We start from the raw sequence: 21346 nt of genomic DNA, 5'->3' as shown, positions 1-21346 counted from the left end.
AGAGTACTAGAACATTTAGGGGCAGATCATTTTGTAACTGGGAGAGAGGGATCATGTTGGAGTGTCTAAATTGCTTCTTTCACATCCTATGTGAGTAGAATGGTCTTTTGTCTAATCTCACTCTCTTTTGCTACTGTGTACATTTAACTTTCTCGGCTTAATCTTGCAGTTCATCCCCTATGTGATTGACTGTAGCCTTCAATCTCACTGGCTTGTCACAGTCTCTCCATAGTCTCACTGCCTCGTCACCAGTGTCTGCTTAACTGTCACTCCTCTAATTTCACTGTCTCTCCAACCTCACTTGCCTGTCTCAGTCCCATTCTTCCTTCATCTCTCTACACCTGCGTCTCCTTCTTCCTGTGTAATTCCCTATCCACCCTTCCCTCTGTAATTTCCAGCCTCCTTTTTTCTCCATACTGTGTTATCCCCTCCCTGTCTCTGCCTGTGCTTCCACCTCCTTGTTCTATCAATCCACCCTATCTCTCTTTCCTCCCCTCCCCATCTCTCCTCTCTGCCTGCCTCTCTCACACACAGACCTGGAACTGCTTAAGGGATGAGTGCAGGGTAACTGGAGGAAAATCTGTGTGTGAGGGGGTCACACCAATGGTCCAGCAGAACAGGATGGCAAGGACCCCGTCCAGCTCAACACAGGAGATCCAGATGGATGTGTTAGAGGGGCACAGTCTGCAGGTAAGATTTATACCACTGTATGCACACCCATGTCACATGTACCATTACAGACACATCTTATTGCACAAGACATGTACACACTTAAGCACTCAGTACACATATACTTAGTACACATATATGGCAAGTTAATGATCCCACAGTACAAATGCTTCTGGGTGAGTATCAAAATGACACAGTATAGGCAGAGGATACAAGTACAGACACAAAGATAATACAGAGCGACACACAGAGAAATATAGAACCTCCATTATCATAGAGTCAGATACAGATTGTGGATACTAAACATCAGGAAATGCATGATTGAAAGAGAATAAGGCAGAGAAAGGTTGATATAAAGGGACATCTGGTACTGAGCAGGTAAACATAAGATGTATGGGGGATGGGAATGAGAGGGGTTTTGCTTCTCAGTAGCATTGAGGGGTTAAGAGAAATCTCTGGGTCTGGTTGCATTTGTGTGACAGATATCCAATAGGGGGGTGGTTTGGGCTTAGGGTATTCATATATATATATATATATATATATATATATATTACTATGGTACCAAACATTGATAAGGACTATAATACACTTCATATCACACATCATAGAAACATTGAACATGTGGAAAAGCTTGAAAGATATGTATTCATTTATGAGGCATTGTGTAGCCAGTACTTATGTGAAGTTACAGGGCATAAAGGATACATAAATCGTAGGACAGTATGTATTTGTATGAAGAGAATAGTTTAAAATAGGGCCCTTGGTGAAGATAAATGGACTAAGGTAAATATATAACAACAACTGTAAAGGGCTGCGGAGTATGCTGGCTCTATATAAATAAGTATTAATAATAACTTTTAGCTTCAATAGGTACATTATATGCATTAATACACAATAAGAAGAGGAAGTTCATAGGTGGACAGCAGTAAATCTACTTAGGGCAATAGGTTTGTGAGAAACATATGCTGCATGTGTATTTTATGACACAATATTAATAGAAGTATATGATAAGTCATTTGGTGAAAATATTAGCATATCAGTTTCATAAGGTTTCAAAGGTGTATAGCACAATTTAATCTCACTTTACAATTTGGCAGGCTAAATATAAAAGAAAAAGTCGGTTCAAGCGATCAGATGGCAGCACCAGCTCCGACACCACCTCAAACAGTTTTGTGCGGCAGGTAAGTCATGCTTATCATTGCTTTACACTTTGGCCTGGTGTGTGAGGCAAAAGACGCAGGCCTCACTAGGCCCTGGTCCTGGGTTACCATGGCAACCAGCACCAGGGAAGAGATGCTCCTACGTCAGGAGATGGAAATGACAAACACTAATTAACTGACTAGAAGAGAGGGAGAGAGGAGATGCTGAAGAATGGTAGACAGAGAGGATATTCAGGAGGCTACTGAGACCAGAGGAATCTATATATATATATATATATATATATATATAAAATCTGAAAATGTAAAAGTCGTGCTGCAGACCATAGACCTCATTGAGAGAAAGCACTGAGTGAGGATGAAGGGGGTCACACAGAAAGGGTGACTATAAGAAAAAACTCCACAAATACAGGAGGGGCAACATACTGAGGAGGAAATAATTGGAGTCCTTTGTTCCTGTTTGTGGTGCTTTGGCACTTTCAGAAATTAGCATTACATTACGAGACACAAATAACAGGCCTTACAATTTACTATATATAATTATAATACATTTATGTGAAAATATTATTATTATTATTATTATTATTATCATAATAATAATAATAATAATAATAATAATATTAATAATAATAATAATAATAATAATAATAATAATTCATTTGTATTGTCATTTGCTTAACTATCTGATGTGTTTTGAGAGTAAGAAAGCTGTTTATGTAACATATTACAGTATGTAATGAAGAAATTGTGTGTGAGTAGAGGTCATAAGTTCACTTATAATTCTGTGGAACCTTGTTACCCCAGGATGTATATTTCCGATTTTCAGTTTCAGTCCATTTTGCTGTGGTTTTGAGGTGATTTGGTGGTGCTTTTTGATTTGGAGGTGATTTTTTGACAATCAGCTATTTACTAAAAGCAAAACCAACTCGAAATCCGTTCAAAATCACCAGAAATTCGACTTCACACACAAATAGAACTTCAAATGGGTCTGGGACTCAGGGTCGACAACAAAAAGGTCGACACACCTTATGTCGACGCCAATTGGTCGACACACCTTAGGTCGACATGGACAAAATGTCGACAGGAACAAGGTCGACATGGAAAAAGGTCGACATGAGTTTTTTATGTTTTTTTGGTGTCGTTTTCTTCGCAGAGTGACCGGGATCCCAAATTAGTGCACCGCGTCCCCTCGCATGGCTCGCTTCGCTCGCCATGCTTCGGGCATGGTGCCTTCGCTTCGCTCGGCACAGATTACCGTTCCAATCGTAGTCCACGTGGATCGTTAAGTATGAAAAGGTTCCAAAAAAGAAAAAAATTGTGAAAGACCCATGTCGACCTTTTTCCATGTCGACCTTTTTCCATGTCGACCTTTTGTCCACGTCGACCTAAGGTGTGTCGACCAATTGGCGTCGACCTAAGGTGTGTCGACCTTTTTGTTGTCGACCTGGAGTCCGGATACCCTTCAAATAGACCATCAGTACTTCCATATACATATACATCAATAGGAAAAGCTCCTTTACTAACAGTCGATTTGAAAATAAAACTTCAATAGAATCAAAAATTGACCCAAACTCAGAACTTTCAATAGAACCATCAGAAACAGTTCTATATGATTTTATATTATGTGGAATTGTCTGAAACCTCAATATGATGGACAAAACATGGGAGAGAAGTATGTGGGACGGGCGTAGTATTGTATGCCAGCGTCCAGGCTCCCTGCGACCAGCATACCGGCGCCAGAATCCCGACCGCCAGCATATCGACAGCGTGGCGAGCGCAAATGAGCCCCTTGTGGGCTTGCTGCACTTGCCACGCTGCGCTCGCCACGCTGCGGGCACAGTGGCGCGCTATGCGTGCCACGCTATTTATTCTCCCTCCAGGGGGGTCATGGCCCCACAAGAGGGAGATAAAGTGTCGGTATGTTGGCTGTCGGGATACCGGCGCCGGTATACTTTGCGCCGGGATCCCGCCAGCCGGCAAACTGAAGACCATCCTGTGGGGCACTCTGTCTGCATAAATCATGACATTGAAAGGCACAGCAATGATTTTAAAAATCGTGGATATGCAAATGAGCACAGGAATGAAGGTGTTTGTGGGTAATACAGTGCATGTGACCTGTTTTGGCCAAAAGAAATGCTTTTGAATAATTTTGTCGTTTTTTAGTTGATTTTTGATCGATTTTTGGTCTATTTTTGATGAATGGCGCACATTTAGAACTTCAAATAGAATTCACATCACCCAGTGATTTTAAAATTGAACTCAAAATCGACATTTAGTAAATGAGCTATATGGGATAGAATCACTGCAGTCGATTTTGTGGGTATGCTGGTTCTATTCTGGTCGATTTTAAAAAGAAACAAAATCGACTTTTAGTAAATATACCTCCAAGTGTCTAGATGAGACAGCTGCATAGCTATTAGGATGGCCAATATGGCTGTCTACATACCAGTGTTTTATGTACAACTGCAAAAATTATGTAGAAGGTGGTACTGTGTTTAGCATGTTAACAGAACTAGTTTCACTAATTATTGTGTGTTCTAAAAGACAGCAATCTCATCCTAACTAAAACATCTGTTATTATTACAGTGTTTGACAATACATGGTCGAGTCACATTATTATGACCACCAGCTACTAGCCAGAGTAACTGTTATGTACAGCACTGACAGCAGCTAGATGGTCGCTGAACTGATGTTTTAGACACACGTCTGGTAGCCCCCGGGTTCATTTTGACGATGAGCTGCTCCACTGTATTGTGTCGGTCAGCCCTCACGCACCTTCGTAGTCAATAATAACCTCTCACATCATTGGCACGTGGTGTTCTGCAGTTTGCACTTCGGTTATTCACAATGGTGCCATTTGTCAATTCACAATACACCTTCACCACAGCAGCATGCGAACAGTTCACAAACTGCCCTGTTTTGGAAATACTGCTCCCCGAGTCTGAACGCTGATAATCATCTCTTTTTGCAGCTCAGATAAATTGTCCCTTTTACCCATGACAGCAACGAGTGATATGTGTGCAGATGGCCTATCGCACACCTTATATACCAGCCAAGCCAGTGCACGACACGCGACGTACTTCATGGACTAAACGCTGCTGACGTCAGATGTAGGAGGTGATCATAATAATGCGACTCAACCGTGTATATTGCTCAGATTTACTAATCCCTAAAGTATTTCAGTTTCTCACCTATGTAGATAAACTACCACAGTATAGCAGTAGACTACCAATGTACTGTGCACACACACAGCTCAAACAAATTACACCCTGTGTGGAATGCACTGTCCTGTTGTAAAGTAGTACTTACAGATGTGTCCTCATATATCTAGCCTCAATATGCCACTTAGCGCAAGATGCCTGCCGTGAGTCAGACGCAAGGTCCCATGCAACTCTCCTAACATCGGGCGTCTTTATTTTGCCGGAAATGTGTCTCTGTCGCAACACAATTCAAGTAGGACGCATGAGGAGACTGTGCTGATTAATTTGATGAATGACACTTGTATATTCTGTGGTGATTGAGTTCGTATACTGAGCATCGTGGAACTTGTATTGGAAAAAAAGCTGCGGCTGCTACATTGTAATACTTCATATACAGATTCAGAGACTCAGTCGCACACAGATATACAAGTGTCACATATCAGATTAATCAGCACAGTCCCCTTGTGCGTCTTAGTTGCATTGCATTGCGCGTAAAAAAAGGTGCCCAATGCTAGAAGATTCTCACGCGACCTGGTGAGCCAAGAGGGGCTGTTTGGTGTGACTGCAACAAAGATATATGAGGACACATCTGTACATTTCGGTTTAGTCCAATGTCTGAGACCACAGGGGGAGCACCATTCCACACGAAGGATGTAAGTTGCCATCGCATGTAATTGGATTCCCCCTAAATGTCTATTGTTCTTCAATGGTTTTTATTCATATTGTTAAAGTGAATTCCAAGTTTCCATCCAAAAATATGATGACAATATGATTTTGAAATCTGTTGACTTCTGCCTCTATAGCAGGCATTCCCAACCTCAGTCTTCAAGGCACACTAACAGTGCAGGTTTTAGTGATATCCAGGCTTCAGCACAGATGGTTAAATCAAAATAACTGAGGTACTATGTCACCTTTGCTCAACCATGGATATCACTAAAACCTGGACTGTTAGTGTGCCTTGAGGACTGAGGTTGGGACTGTCTGCTCTATACGGTAATGACATACAAGTCATTATTGTCTATAATCATTTCTGAATATTCTAAACACTTTGGGGTATATTCAATTGAAGTCGAAAGCTGCCGTCTGTCGAAAAGACAGCAGTTTTCGACTTTTTTAGGTCGGAAGGGGTTCTGACCTATTCAATCTAACCCAAAATTTTTCAAGGAATTCGACTTGTCGAAAAGCACGTGGATCGGCGGAATAGCGGAAAACGGGGCCAAAACCGACAGGTTTTGGCCCCCTTTTCAACCATCTCAATTCGACTTTAAAAAAGTCGAATGAGATGGGGAGTGCAGCGCCGGAGACGGGGAGAGCAGCGCCGGAGATGGCGAGAGCAGCGCCGGAGGATGTGTCACAGCCGCCGCTCACAGCAGCGTCCACCCGGCTCCGAGACAATGCTTGCCGGAGCCGGGTGGACGCTGCAGTGAGCAGCGGCTGTGATGCGGGGATGGGGAGAGGCAGAGACGGGGGGGGGGAGAGCCGCGGGCAGACAGGGGAGAGCAGCGCTACAGCAGCGGCTATATAGCTACTGTAGCACTGCTGTCCCCCGTCTGCCTGCGGCTCTCCACCGTCTAAGCTCCTGCATCTCAGTTCGACTTTTTGGAAAGTCGAATTGAGAATGCGTTGAATAGCCCAGGTCGGATCCATTCCGACAAATGAATGTCGGAATGGATCCAACTTCCATTGAATATACTCCATAATGGGGATCTAATAAACCACTTTTATTTCTATAGCAGTTTTCAAATTGCGTGATAATTTATTCTAGGGCTATATTTGAGAATAATGCACCTCTTGTATCTGAATTAACCACAGGCTGAGAAACTCTGTTGAGATCATGGATTCTCAAACCTTTCCTGAGTACTCAGCAACAATGCATATTTCACAGGTCTTTTCTTGTGAGCACAGGTAGAATAATTAGAGTTCCATCAATGTGATCTAGCCTAATGTGCTTTTGTTACAAGATATATAAAATATGCACTTTTGCTTAGGGATCAGGACATGTTTTCCAATAATTAGGTTACATGCTTTTATTTTAGGTGAGCAGGCGGTTTTGGAGTTTTAAACTGGAAAGAAAGTCGACCTGCAAGAGAGCAGGGCAAAAGAAGACTAAAAGTCTGACCCGGGGCACGCTTTTTATCTATAGATTAAAATTTAACTTTTATTATCACTTGATAAAACTGTAAATTACACAAAATCACTAGGTAATAGTATGTAGAAAATTTATTACATGCATGGATATAAGGTCATAAGACCATTCATAGAGGTAAGGTCAAAAGACCACTCATAGAGGTATGATCAAAGATAAATACTAATTGGTGTGGCAGACCTTTATCTGCCATGAGCGAAAATATTAATCAGTAATAATGCTCTAAGTTTTCATGCGGAAAAAATATTCATACCAAATGTCAGTAATATCATATATAAGTATGCTGGTTTACCACAAAAACTTATCGAGCACCAATATTAAATTATACTCTCTCCCATGGTCTATAACCAATTACCACAATAGTAAGGAGAGTGGACTTCCCTATGTGCGACTTCAAACCACCAGATATGAAAAAACACAAACATACATACACAATTCATATGTGGGCCATATCATAAATGCAAGTAGATAGATAGAGATCTGTATATTTCCAACCCCAATTATGAATAGATAGGGCCGTAGGCCTCCATTTTGGAGGGCACAGCTCTACAAAGAATGATGCACAATTTGTCGTTTGTGTAGAGTTTGTATGTGCAACAGAACATCATTCAAAATTCCTGTGCATGGTATAATTTATGATTAATCAAAATATGGAATTGGAAGGTCTTACATATCCTTGATTTCAATTCAGAATTCATATCAATCAATACACCATCATATGGAAGCAAAGGGATGATACAGCACATTAATCATACTTGATTTCATCACTGTGTGGAGTTTGTATGTGCTTCAAACCACAACAAAAATTAAATAAGCAGTAACTTTCTTCATGAAGAATACCCCTCACCGGGAAATAGTGCACAGTTTTGAATACCCTATATCAATATTTTTTATTTAGCATAAAGAATAATTCTCCAAATGATTACTTGAATAAGATAGACTTTACACGTTATTCATGCTTGATTTCATCAATGTGTGGAGTTTGTATATACTTCAAACCACAACTGGAAATGAATAAACAGTGACTTTCTTCATGAAGAATACCCCTCAACGGGAAAAAGTACACAGTTTTGAATACCCTATATAAATGTTTTTGATTCAACATAGAAACCACTTCACAGAATATTTTCTTGAGTGAGATAGGAAAGAATACCAGAGTATTGGAAGGTGCAGGCCTTCTGCTGTCTCAAACATCTACTTAAAGCATCGAATGTCAGGATGAGAGGGGTCTGCCTCCTTCACCACGGTATTGAATAGGAGAAATAGAGGTACCCACTTCTGCTTTTCCAATTTTGCAGCTCAGAGCCCTCTGTTGCTAAAACATTGCAGAGCAGCTCGGCTGCTGGAATGAGAGAGTGTGTACATGGAAAGGAAATCACACAGTTATCCAGTTAAGATAAAGAGAGAGATTAGTACCAAGGTACTTGAAGGGTTGGACCTTCTGCTTTTCCAATATCTGCTATCAGCATCGAATATCGGGATGAGAGGGGCCCATTCCCTTCACCTTGGTATGAAAAAAGACAAGTAGAGGTCTCAATTCTGCTTTTCCAATATTGCTGCTCAGAGCCCTCTGTTGCTTTATGACATTGCAGAGTGGCCCGGCTGCTGGAATGAGAGAGTGAGTGCCTATATATATATATATATATATATATTTGTGTAGGAGATAGTCAAAGATCTGTATATGATAATTCCACAGGTCTCTCTGCATTTAGATATAGGGATTTGGCTATTAAACCATGTGCATACTGCTAATTAGTGGAATTTGGCACAAAAAGTATGTTGTAAATAGATTAATCTAAAGATTTATGGTACCTGTAGTGCACCACTCTAAAAATAGCTATTTACTGCAATGCTCCCATGCAGTGTTTATAACTATCACATTTTACCTATACTCAGACATAAAACATGCATGAAGTATAACATGAAGTCTATTCTGTATCAACCTCAATCTGGTAGAAATGTGATACACCAGACTGTAGTTATTGCTGGCTATATAGCTGACATGCAATTTCTGGTGTGACTTATCTGTAAATTGGGAGAGCTGGTATAGTACAGGTAACAAACATCTGATGGTCCGCGCGCGCTGGGAAGCCGCCGACGTCCAGGGTCCGCGACCGGAAGTCGGACCCGAATTACAGGAACCGGAAGTAGACGTACGTTTCGCTCCTAGAGCTTGGTCACTTGGTCGCCTAGTAACACTCCTGCAACCAGGGAGTTTTTATTCAGTCCGGCGGCCATTTTGGGTGGGTTTTGAGCACATACTCAGGGACACTTTTAGCTCCATAATGTGCATTTCTATTATTCATGCCGATTTAGCAATGATGATGCATATAAGCTTATGAATAAGCTTATGAAAAAACCTATGTGCTTTGTGGATGAATTCAGACACACATAAGGATTAGATTTCAAGCAGAAATGCCATAATTAAGAAAAGAGGAATGAGTATATAGATATTTTAGGTACTCAAATGTAGATGATAAAAAATAATTATATAATAATTATTAATTAATAATTAAACCTAAAAGGTGAATAAAAAGACTAAATGAAAGATACATATATATAACAGAAATATATGTAAAAATGTATTGATTACCCAAAGGTTATTGTGTCACTTTATTGGTTTTATTGAGTAATTGATATAATATTAGATAATTGGATTCTATTTTGACCCAGATTTATAATACAGCTATGTGCATGGTGTCTTTTGATTGTGTGATTTACATATGGTGAGTTAGCTGCGGTAACGAAATGTGAAATTAGGGTGTCATGTAATGCTGAAAGAAAAAGAGAATTAAATCTCTGTACTGGTGAAAAATATATACATCATACAAATTGTATATTACATGTTATATGAAAATCCTATGTATATTTGTGAGATAAACAAATGTGGTGTGGAGTTTTATAAAGGTATAATTTTTCATACCTCTACTGGCTCAAATAGTTTTTCTGCTAGTAAAAAAGGACCTTGAAGTATCTTTAGCCTGTGTCCTTTCCCCCTTTTTTACTCATGACTGCAGACAGTGCCGGCCAGCCAATTACGCCAAGTACACAGCCACGTATGGCGCCAAGCTTCAAAGGCGGGCTGCACTGATTTTACCCACAGCTGCCTGCCCGTCAGCGCCTTCCGGCTCCCAGTCTTCCTTCCCGCAGCTCCCACATGAAGCAGCTGCATTTCCACATGAGTAGCTACAGGCGCGCCTTCTCGGCCAGGGACAACTGCAGGCTCAGCCATAGCATGCTGATGCCCCCCATACAGGGTCATAGGGGAGACTGGGGATCAGCGGTCCACCAGCGGCCAAGTGTCCACTCCAGGAACTGGGGGAAAAGCAGACTGAGGGGCATGGGGGGAGAGGCCTGAGAGCACTGCACTGTGGCACCTACCTCTAGCGCTGAGTATGGTGGGCATCACTGACTCCTCGGGCCAACGAGAAGCAGGGGCTGTGCTGCATGGTCTCTCATCTGTCAATCACAGCACCCCCCCAGTCTGCAGTGAGATGGTACTAGGACTGCTATCACTGAACACTGCCGTGGGGTGGTCATGTCCAGTTATTGTATAAATGTATGGCACACACGTGTCATGTAGCTGCATCGAAGCAAATGACAGTTGTGTAAAAAATATGATAGTTTTATTCCACCAAGGGGCGCCAAAATGTATATACACTTACTAAAAAAATTAGGCTCTGGCCACCCCTGACCTCTTTTGCCTCAGAGACAGAAACATATAGATACTTTAGTAATGTATTTTTTTAATCATGTCACCATACAGTTATACAACAAAATTTCAATAGGTCCTCATGGATAATTCATTCTGACTAAACAATAAAACAGAAAGAGATTGCCTGTAACATACTGGTCCATTGATTATTATTTTTGTTTATACTGTATGTTACAGGTGGATTGTATGAGGTATTATAATTAATTCATCTTGCTCTGCTTATTTACATTGACTAGTTCATTTGATTGATCTATATTTGTGCCATTTATTATGTCCTCACTGTGACTGCAGGGAAAAATGGTGTAAGCATCATTTTGTTGCAGTCTGTCAGGCAAGCTGTAAAAAAATTCTTTCCAGAGTGTTTTGGACAAGTGCGCGTATAAAATTGTGTACTATAAACAACAAAGTTAATGCAGCTGTCCTTGTCAAACACAGAACTTGAAAGCAGTGACATAGTGTTTTTAAAGTAGACTTTTTTCGTACTATTGGCTTGATGGTTTGCTTACTAATACGATCCATTCTGCGCATGTACACAACGGGTCTTGCAGCCCTGTTTTGCGCTTGGGTGTGTCGCCCCAGTTTTGAAGGCGTGAAGGGTCCAGGGTCTGTGTTGCCAAATGCAGACTTCCTGGACTCAGGTGTCCGGAGCGGACCGCCAGCAGCTTTCGTGGGCTGGCCGGTGCCTAAAACCTTCGTGACCAATGGCGAGATGGTGATTGAAGACTCCGTCCTCTATCTCCTACAGATGCCTCCTGCTGCATTCAAATTTTAAAGTCACGGAATTGTACACTCGCTTTCTTGTGGCTGTGCAATTCCTTACAAACATGAATCAGGCCCGTGACTCAACAAACTGTGGGGATTGTGCTGAGTGTGTACTACACCAGTCTGTGCAGAAAGCCAATGAACACATATGCACCTAAGCAGATTTGTGTGAGTCTGGCACCTACCTGCTCTTGGAGATGCAGAGTGAGGGAGGGAAGGGGCATTCTAACATAGGCTGAGAACAGGGCAAGTTCTTGAAATTGGAACAGATTGGGACATGGACTCATAGAAATACAGATATTTGCAGTTGGTCAGGGGTAAGTGCAAATGATGCTGATGAAGGTTGTCAGCAAAATTAAACTGCTTGCGATTTGCTGTGTAGCAAACGCAACACTGGAAGTAGCATGACGGTAACCTTGTATAGATATGGAGAAGCCCTGTCCTGGTAAATACCCCAAAGTGAGCAGTGCATGGTTGAAGTCCTCAGTGGATCAGGGTAACTAGGTAAGGAAGGGAGGAATACATTTGCTATTATCGTATCTTAATGAACTATATATAAAAAAATTTTTTTTTAGATACCTTTTATCTATGTGTTTCAATTAACCAACTATGTACCACGATTATTGCATCCCGATCCCACTTGCCAGGTGGACAAATGACAATTACCAGCTCAACTGGAAATTGTGATACAGTGAAATCAAAGTTAGGCAAGTAAAACAGAGCACTTAAAAATACAGCCCCCCAAATGATATGTCCACAAATACAAAAAAAAATATGTATGTGTAATAGATAGTTATGTATATATACTGTATATACTCGAGTATAAGGCGACTTTTTCAGCACTTTTTTTTGTGCTGAAAAAGCCCCCTCGGCTTATACTCGAGTCAGTGCTGGCAGTGCAGTGCAGTGGGAAGGAGGGACACGGAGGGCACAGCGCGCGCCTCTCCTGTGTCCCTCCTGCATCTCCGGCGGGTCTATTAAAGGAAGTACCCATTCCTGAGCTCTCATTGGTTCACGAACCGGCACTTCATTTAACAGACCCACCGTGGCCGCCGGAGGGACACAGGAGAGGCGCGCGCTGTGGGGGAGCATATTTGGCACTTGGGGGGGCATATGTGGCACTGAGTGGGCATGCATATCTGGCAGTATGAGGGCATATCTGGCACTGTGGGGGTATAACTGGCACTGTGTGGGGGCATATCTGGCAGTGTGAGGGCATATCTGGCACTGAGGGGGCATGCATATCTGGCAGTATGAGGGCATATCTGGCACTGTGGGGGCATATCTGGCAGTGTGAGGGCGCGCTGTGCCCTCCGTGTCCCTCCTTCACAAGACACCGCGGGAGCGGCGGAAGGTAAGTTATAGCAGGCACTGGGGGAGCATATTTGGCACTTGGGGGGGCATATGTGGCACTGAGTGGGCATGCATATCTGGCAGTATGAGGGCATATCTGGCACTGTGGGGGTATAACTGGCACTGTGTGGGGGCATATCTGGCAGTGTGAGGGCATATCTGGCACTGAGGGGGCATGCATATCTGGCAGTATGAGGGCATATCTGGCACTGTGGGGGCATATCTGGCAGTGTGAGGGCATATCTGGCACTGAGGGGGCATGCATAGCTGGCAGTATGAGTGCATATCTGGCACTATGAGGGCATATCTGGCACTGTGGGGGTATAACTGGCACTGTGTGGGGGCATATCTGGCAGTGTGAGGGCATATCTGGCACTGAGGGGGCATGCATATCTGGCAGTATGAGGGCATATCTGGCACTATGAGGGCATATCTGGCACTGTGGGGGCATATCTGGCACTGTGGGGGCATATCTGGCAGTATGAGGGCTGTGTACGGCTAGAGCTGCATTTCCCACCCTAGGCTTATACTCGAGTCAATAAGTTTTCCCAGGTTTTTGTGGTAAAATTAGGTGCCTCGGCTTATATTCGGGTCGACTTATACTCGAGTATATACGGTGTATATATATATATATATATATATATATATATTTATAGATATATATACATTTTTTTTTTTTGCATAACTACATGTGTACAAAATGTACACAGTGTTAAATGTAGCACCGCCTGTTTAGTTAGCATTTACCAAAATGGTTTCTCACATCTGTCTCACATGATGAGGGCCAATAACTATGACATGCTATAAAAGGGAAGATGCCTCTGTGTGTAGGCAGATTAAGCCAGGATTGGGGCCTGGAGATCAAATTAGAACCGGGTAGTTTCTGTGCATTCCACACTGGCTGGTCTGAATCCAAGATGGCACATATTTGTAGTGTTCAGGCCAATTATATTTTTGTGCAACAATACTCTGACACTCGTGTGTGCGTGTATCTCAGTGTATTTATAGGTATGATCTTTGTCTCCAAAATCAGTAAAGCAGATTCTTGGAGACTGAATTTAAGAATTCTACAAACACATAAAAATACCTGTAGTATTAACCTCCAATTAGGAGTGAAAAATGGTAATAGATTAATCTTGTTCCCAAGTCCTGTATAGGACAAGAGTGGCTGTCACGGATGCACTAGCTGGGACTGGTGATTCCGAACTGGACTCTCCTGGATAGAAGTGAACTGATTGGATTAAGTTCCTAGTTGTCTTGGGTATACTAACTGGAACTGATAATTCCGAACTCTCCGGGATGTAAGCGGGCTGGTTGAATAAAGTTCCTTCGCATAAATGTGGTAATATTCAAAATAAGTATTTTAAAAAGAAGAACAAGATCTGGAGGATGGTACTGAAGATCCGGACTGGACTGCTCTGGAGTGGATGCGGAATCCGGTATACCGTGATCCGTGGCCGAGACAGGTTTTTGCAGGCTGGAGTGGTGACGGAGACAGCTCAGGAACCGTGACGGTGCGGCGTCGGCAGTTTGGATTTACACGGTTAATCACAGGACTAGGAGTGCGTAACACACGGATAGGAGCTTGAGAAACGAACTGCGGATAGTAGTATAAACCAGATTCAAAGAGCACACTCTGGAAACTGGCAGCACAGAGCACTAGCATGCAGACTAGGGCCAATATTTACAAAAAAAATCGAGTTTGTCCGATTTGTGTTTTTTTTTTCAAAGTCCCAATCCGGGAATTCACTAAGCACAAATCTCGGCAGTGTCTGGTCTATTCGTAATGGATTTAACGGCAAAGTTCTGAAATACGAATGAATAGACCATCGGTCAAACGCGGCTGTTATTTCATACAATACGGGTATTCACTATTCATTCGTATTTGGGTGTTAGTGCTCAAGTGCGGGTCTATTTTTTTTTTTTTTTTTGCGAATCGTAAAAAAAAGCAGCAAAAAAATAGACCTGCTTTTTCCAGGCGAATTTGGATAATCATGCACGGATCAGTGAGATCTGTGCATGGTTATCTATGGGAAAGGGTATGTTTAGTGTAAAAACAGAAAAAAAAATTGCGTGGGGTCCCCCCTCCTAAGCACAACCAGCCTCGGGCTCAATAGTGTCTGTGAGGCTGCACACGGCAGAGATACAATGTAGCGCCTATGCGCTCCATTGTATCCAATGGTGGGAACTTTGCGGTCAGCGGTGAGGTTACTTTCGGTCAACCGCTGACCGCAAAGTTCCCACCATTGGATACAATGGAGCGCATAGGCGCTACATTATGTCTCTGCCGTGTGCAGCCTCACAGATACTACAGGAGCACACAGCCAATCAGGAGAGTGCCACGACGTGGCGCTCCCTGATTGGCTGAAGGGACCCTCTTTGACAGGAGTCAGGGGGGGTCCTGGCAGTCGGGGAAAGGGGTCCCATGTGTAAACATGGGATCCCTTTCAGTGCGTGGTCGGGTTTACGTTTTTTTGTTTTGCCAAGTACGTGGATTATACAAAGAAGACAAGCAACACTAGATTATGTGAGTATAATTTTTTTCACAGGTACCCCGAGGATTCTACATGGAGAAGAGGACCGAGCCTCGTGTGAACATAGGTGAGTATGTATGTTTGGAGGTGTGCATGTATGTAATAAACTTATACTGTCACAGTGTGTGTGTCCTGTTTTTTGTTGGGTATTTTTTTAGTAGTAGTACTACAGGTACCAGCGGGCCCGGTTTTCCACCGCATGCTGGTACTTGTGGTTCTCCAAGTACCAGCTTGTGGGGGAGGCTTGCTGGGACTTATAGTACTAATACTAAAAACAATGGGGGTAATTCCGAGTTAATCGCAGCAGGAATTCTGTTAGCAATTGGGCAAAACCATGTGCACTGCAGGGGAGGCAGATTTAACATGTGCAGAGAGAGTTAGATTTGGGTGTGGTGTGTTCAATCTGCAATCTAATTTGCAGTGTAAAAATAAAGCAACCAGTATTTACCCTGCACAGAAATAAAATAACCTACCCAAATCTAACTCTCTCTGCAAATGTTATATCTGCCACACCTGCAGTGCACATGGTTTTGCCCAACTGCTAAAAAATTTCCTGCTGCGATCAACTTGGAATTACCCCCAATATTCTAATTTTTTACACAAGGCTATCAGCCCCCCATCCGCCGCCCTTGGATGGGGGGGACAGCCTCGGGCTTCACCACTGGCCCTTGGGTGGCTGGAGGGGGGGACCCCTTGATTTAAGGGGTTCCCACTCCTCCAGGGTACCCCGGCCAGGGGTGACTAGTTGGGTGTGTAATGCCAGGGCCGCCGGGACCACAATAAAAGTGTCCCCCGGCTGTGGCATTATGTACCTGGCTAGTGGAGCCCGGTGCTGGTTTAAGAAATACGGGGGACCCCTACGCTTTTTGTCCCCCATATTTTTTGAACCAGGACCAGGCGCAGAGCCCGGTGCTGGTTGATGAAATATGGGGGAACCCCTGTCATTTTCCCCCCCATATTTTGTCAACCAGGACCGGCTCAAAGAGACCGAGGCTGGTTGTGCTTAGGAGGGGGGACCCCACGCAATTTTTTTCTGATTTTTTAACACTTTAAACACCTTCTTAAGGTACACGATGAAGCCCTGCATGGATCTCACAGATCCGGCCAGGATTCCTTGTGTTTTTTCAGGCAGTGTTTTACTCATCACTCCCGTAAAACACTGCCTGACATTACGAATCACATCGACATCGGAAAATACGAATTTGGAAAAATCGGCAGCTTAGTGAATGATCGTATCAGAATTCAAAAAGTTGCAGTAAAATGCACCCGATACCATTCGAGTTCAAACACCCTTAAAGACGGCAAAAACACGAATCATTGTAAATATACCCCCAGGTGTGGTAGATGTTGCACTGGCGCCAGAATGCCCCAGACTGCTCAGAGAAATACCCTGCTCCTTCCTGGGATTGGCCACGTTTTAATTGCCTTGAGCAGATCCCTGATTGGCCCCACTGGTCATGTGGCCAGAAGCAAGATGGCGGCGCCCTGAACCCGGCGCCGCCGGAGCTGTAGCCTCACAGAAAAGTTGACAGTGACTAGGGGGGTCATTCCAACCTGATCACGCTGCCGTTTTTCGCAGCACAGCGATCAGGTCACTACTGCGCATGCGTATGCACCGCAATGCGCAGGCGCGTCGTACGGGTATAAAGCGGATCGTTGCTGAGCGATAGATTTAACAAAGAATCCATTCGCACAGTCGATCGCAAGAAGATTGTCAGGAAGAAGGCATTTATGGGTGGCAACTGACCGTTTTTTAGAGTGCCATGGTTGACATCTAGGCCTACGTGGATTGTGATGGGTAGCTGGAGCCACTTCATCAAGGACTAGTTCTAGAGTCTGGTTCAGTTGTGATACAGCCATCTCAGGAGAGGTTTATGCAGAAATAGGTGAAAGCAGTGGATTGGAGGAGGATTGGAGGACTTCAGCAACACAGAGTTTGAATTAATAGAGGAGAGTATACAGGTGATAAGGTTGTGATCTGAGAGGGGGAAAGGCAACCCGCTGCCGAGATGCCCAACGGCCAATACGGCCGGCGGGCGTCCCGGCGACGGGGGGAGTCCATAGCAGTGCATGCTAATATGGACGAGATTGTCCATATTGGCTTGCATGCATAAGCAACACTGGCACCAACGATGAACGAACGCGGGGCCACACATCGTTGGTGCCTACACACTGAACAATATGAACGATTTCTCATTCATTAATGAATGAGAACGTTTACATCGTTCAGTGAAATCTTTAAGTGGGTAGGGCCCATTAGATGAAGACCACAAGCAACAAGAATATGGAATAATACCAGGAGTTCCCTTACAATAGGCTTTTTTAAGAAGTCACAGTGTTGTGCCTGCAGTCACAGCATATAAAAAAAAAGTTTTTTTTTTTTTTTAAACCATTTGGTTTAAACCAATGTGGTTTAAACCAGCCAACCCTGCTTTGTATTATTCCATACCTCCCAACTGTCCCGATTTTCGAGTTTTTTTGGGATTGTCCCGCTGTCCCACCTGCGGGCAGCAGTGTCCCACGGTGGTGGGGGCAGTTGGGAGGCTCTGTCACTCTCTGCTCTGCTTAGCAGAGCAGCGGTGAATAGACGCTGTGCGCATGCGCATAGAGTCTATTCATGGAGACAGGAGGGACAGGGGGCATGCCAGGAGATCACAGAGCGCTGGCCATGCCCCCATAGTGAAGTGAAATAGGGGTGTGGCTCCTTTTATGAGGCCACGCCCCCTCTTTCCTGGCGGTCGCAGCTACGTCATGCAGGGAGTCCCTCTTTCTACCTCCCAAAAGTTGGGAGGTCTGTTATTCTAATCATTTTTATAGTCAAATCTCGAATCAAAAGTTATGAGAGGTGTGGCAGTGCCTACTTCCTTATCTTTTCTGCCCATCTCTGATCAAAACCCACCAGATTTCCAGGAGTTTATACTGCTGCACCTGTGTATAATGCCCACATGAAAAATTTGGCTCATATATTGTTTGTAAATCTGGCTCTGGTACTAACCAGTTCCTCCTGAGAAATTTACCTCACCACACGTCCCTGGTATGCGCTCTCATGTCTGTGTGCTAGGTGAGAGATAGGTGTACGGATATCTGTATATATGACGTACAGTATGTGAGAGGTATGTGCTCTGATATCTGTGTGTTGGGATGCAAGGAGCTGCATATATCTTTGTCAGTATGAAATAATATGCTCATGTGTCTTTGTATGGGTAATAGTGATGGCTATGTATTAATTTTTCATTTTTTTAAGTATAGCATATTATTATGCATGGATAAGACTTAAGTGACCTTAGTGTCTGCTTAGTGCAAAGTATCCATAGACTTTTTGCTCTTGTTCCCTCCTAGTGCCTCCCAGGTCAGCCATGTCCCCTTATAGCCTTCGTGTCAACCCCCTCTCTCCTGTTTGCTTTTCTCCCTGTCCCCCAAACACGGCTAAATATACCCGGTCAGGTTGCAAAGGCTGCAGGATTTCTGTAACCTGAGCCTGAGGCTCTGGAGAGACCTCTCCGAGGAGAGGAGCAGAATGTCTGCTCCAGACCCTCTCATCAAAGCTACCTCCATCATGGACCCTGTACCCAAAGTCCAGTGGCCAGACTTGGTGAGAACTGCTTATCTCCCTGCCTTGAATACTTTTCTCTATTTGTGTCCATGTGTTTTCTCCAACTGTCTGTGCATAATCTCCCAGTATTTGTCTCTCTTTTCCCCAGAGGTCCCATTTAATGTCTTGTGCTCTTATCCTCCTATAACAGCCTCTCTGTTCTGTTTGCCAGATTGCTCCCTCTCTTAGTATCGTCATACTAAACATGCTCAGGGCATGGGTGAGTTCTTTTCTTCTGATGTGTAGGTGCTTTCTGAGGTTATATTTAGGATTTCCTTATTTATCTCCTCACTGCCTGTGCACTGCGCTGTATTATGAATGGGGCACAGACTACAGGCAGGTCATGGTTAAATAGACCCTTATTAAACAATTACAAGCTGTGCATTGGAATGTCCGTATATAACCAGAATATCCAAGCATAGCAGAGCCTGGGTATCCAGAAGAATATATCACTCATTAAAAGGGTATGTGCAGTACTTTGAAACTCAAGGAGAAATGCATAATGACAACTTGTACCATTCAGTTCCCGCATGTCACCTGTATAAACCCACCGTAGAGCATTAATTGCAGGTAGATTACACCGGAAGCCCAGCATTTGGGACCAACCAGCCTGTAGTGTGGAGATTAGACTGAGCTGTGTCAGTGAAATTGTGATATAGTGTAGTGTGGTGGCTGCTTTGCCACGGTTCTCATTTATCTGTTTAGTAGCACTGTCTGGGGTTATGTACTTCTAGGATAGCTTCTTTTGTCATTCTTTTCTCTGTTCAGCTTGCGATACTGTTTTCTTATTTTACTATTCGGTTTGGTATTTTTTTTACGCAACATAAACATTTCACTCCTACCCTTCCCCCATTTTGCAGTTCTTAAATAAATAACCCTTGGGATAATACCATTACCCCATAGCAACAAGAAACTCATTTTCTGCATATTACATCGAACTGTTCATCACTCTTCTCGCTGTGTGCTCAGCGTGTGGCTGTCATTATTATAAAGCTGCACCGTGGTCACTCCCCAGCCCCAAAACAAAATAAATGAATAAGAAAGGTGGGCATCTCAAAATAAAATAGATAAATCAGAAAGGTGGGCATTTCATCTGCACATCCAGCAACACAAATGCTGGAAGATGGACTCCCTTAGTGTAGTCGGTAACAGTGTTACCACACCAGAGGCTCTTTTAGAAGCTTTGATCAACCGCATCCAATTTAGGGTTTAAACTTTCAGAGAAATAAGTCCAGATTCTTAAACATTAAAGTGGAAGTCGTCATTAATGTTTCTCCATATTCTCCAATTGTAAGTAAAATAGTTACAATTCTTCTTGTATCCGTATTAATTTAACACACACCCTAATAACTAAAATATTTACCATAACTTATGTATTATATCACAACAGTTTATTGTAACTTCCAGGTCACTTGTGGCAGTATAATACATCATTGGTTTAGTGCCTCCTCTTCTGGCCAAAACAGCCACAAATGGTTTATCGCGGAACTGACCTGGGGGCCCCAATCATCTTTTGGATGAGGACTGAGGACCATTTAGCTATGCTAATCCTGTTTTAATTGCATGGGGATTGTTGCCTTGTGTCTGTTTTTTTTTTTAAGGGTTGGCATCAGGAGGTGGGATTACTGATGCACATTGTAAATGTCTGAAACATGCTTGGTTAGTTCTTATCTACCTGAAAGGAAACACATACAAGAGCCTGGTTATGTGAAATTATATATACAGATGTGTCCTTATACACTGTTGCTGTAGTCGCATCAGACTGCCCCCTCTGCGACTCTACTAGAACTGGGGATCTTTATTTTATGTCCTTTTTGCTGGAAAACGCATCTTAGTCGCAATGTGATGTGACTAGAACACACCAGGAGACTGCACTGACTAGTGTGATATGTAACAAATCTGTGAGTCTCTGAATCTGTATACAAAGGAGGTAATTCAGAGTCAGACCTAATCATTAGGGTGCATTGTTTGCATCCCTGCGATCAGGTAGTCGCCGCCTACAGGGGGAGGGTTTTGGATGTGTGCAGGTGTGCGATGGCATTTGTAGCAGAACTGCACAGTTTCTGCTCAGCCCAGGATTTAGGGGGTCACTCTGACCCTTTCGCTCTCTGCTTTTTGTTCAGCCGAGCGAACGGGTCCCTACTGCGCATGCCAGACGGCCGAAGGCCGTAGCAGTGCTGCGATCGCCTCGGCCTGATTGACAGGCAAAGGCGATCGC

At 43.4% G+C, this 21346-nt stretch overlaps 1 protein-coding gene across 5 annotated transcripts in view; it reads left to right on the top strand.

Moving 5' to 3' along the window:
* Positions 1-256: 256 nt before the first annotated feature.
* CACNB1 (calcium voltage-gated channel auxiliary subunit beta 1) overlaps positions 257-21346 on the top strand; it is a 156440-nt gene continuing 135350 nt past the window's right edge. Inside the window, exons 1-2 of one of the 5 annotated variants that reach the window (XM_063959714.1) lie at positions 257-690; positions 1767-1850. In XM_063959714.1, the coding sequence (XP_063815784.1) occupies positions 604-690; positions 1767-1850 (171 nt within the window). In that variant the 5' untranslated portion in view covers positions 257-603. Of the gene's footprint in view, positions 691-1766; positions 1851-18996; positions 19129-21346 lie in introns of those variants that run through there. The other 4 variants (XM_063959712.1, XM_063959717.1, XM_063959716.1 and 1 more) reach the window with 4 other exon arrangements.

This window comes from Pseudophryne corroboree, chromosome 3 (assembly GCF_028390025.1).
Source record: "Pseudophryne corroboree isolate aPseCor3 chromosome 3, aPseCor3.hap2, whole genome shotgun sequence".
Taxonomy (NCBI): domain Eukaryota; kingdom Metazoa; phylum Chordata; class Amphibia; order Anura; family Myobatrachidae; genus Pseudophryne; species Pseudophryne corroboree.
The sequence above is the reverse complement of the archived record's forward strand: the minus strand, read 5'-3'. Positions and strand labels throughout refer to the sequence as shown.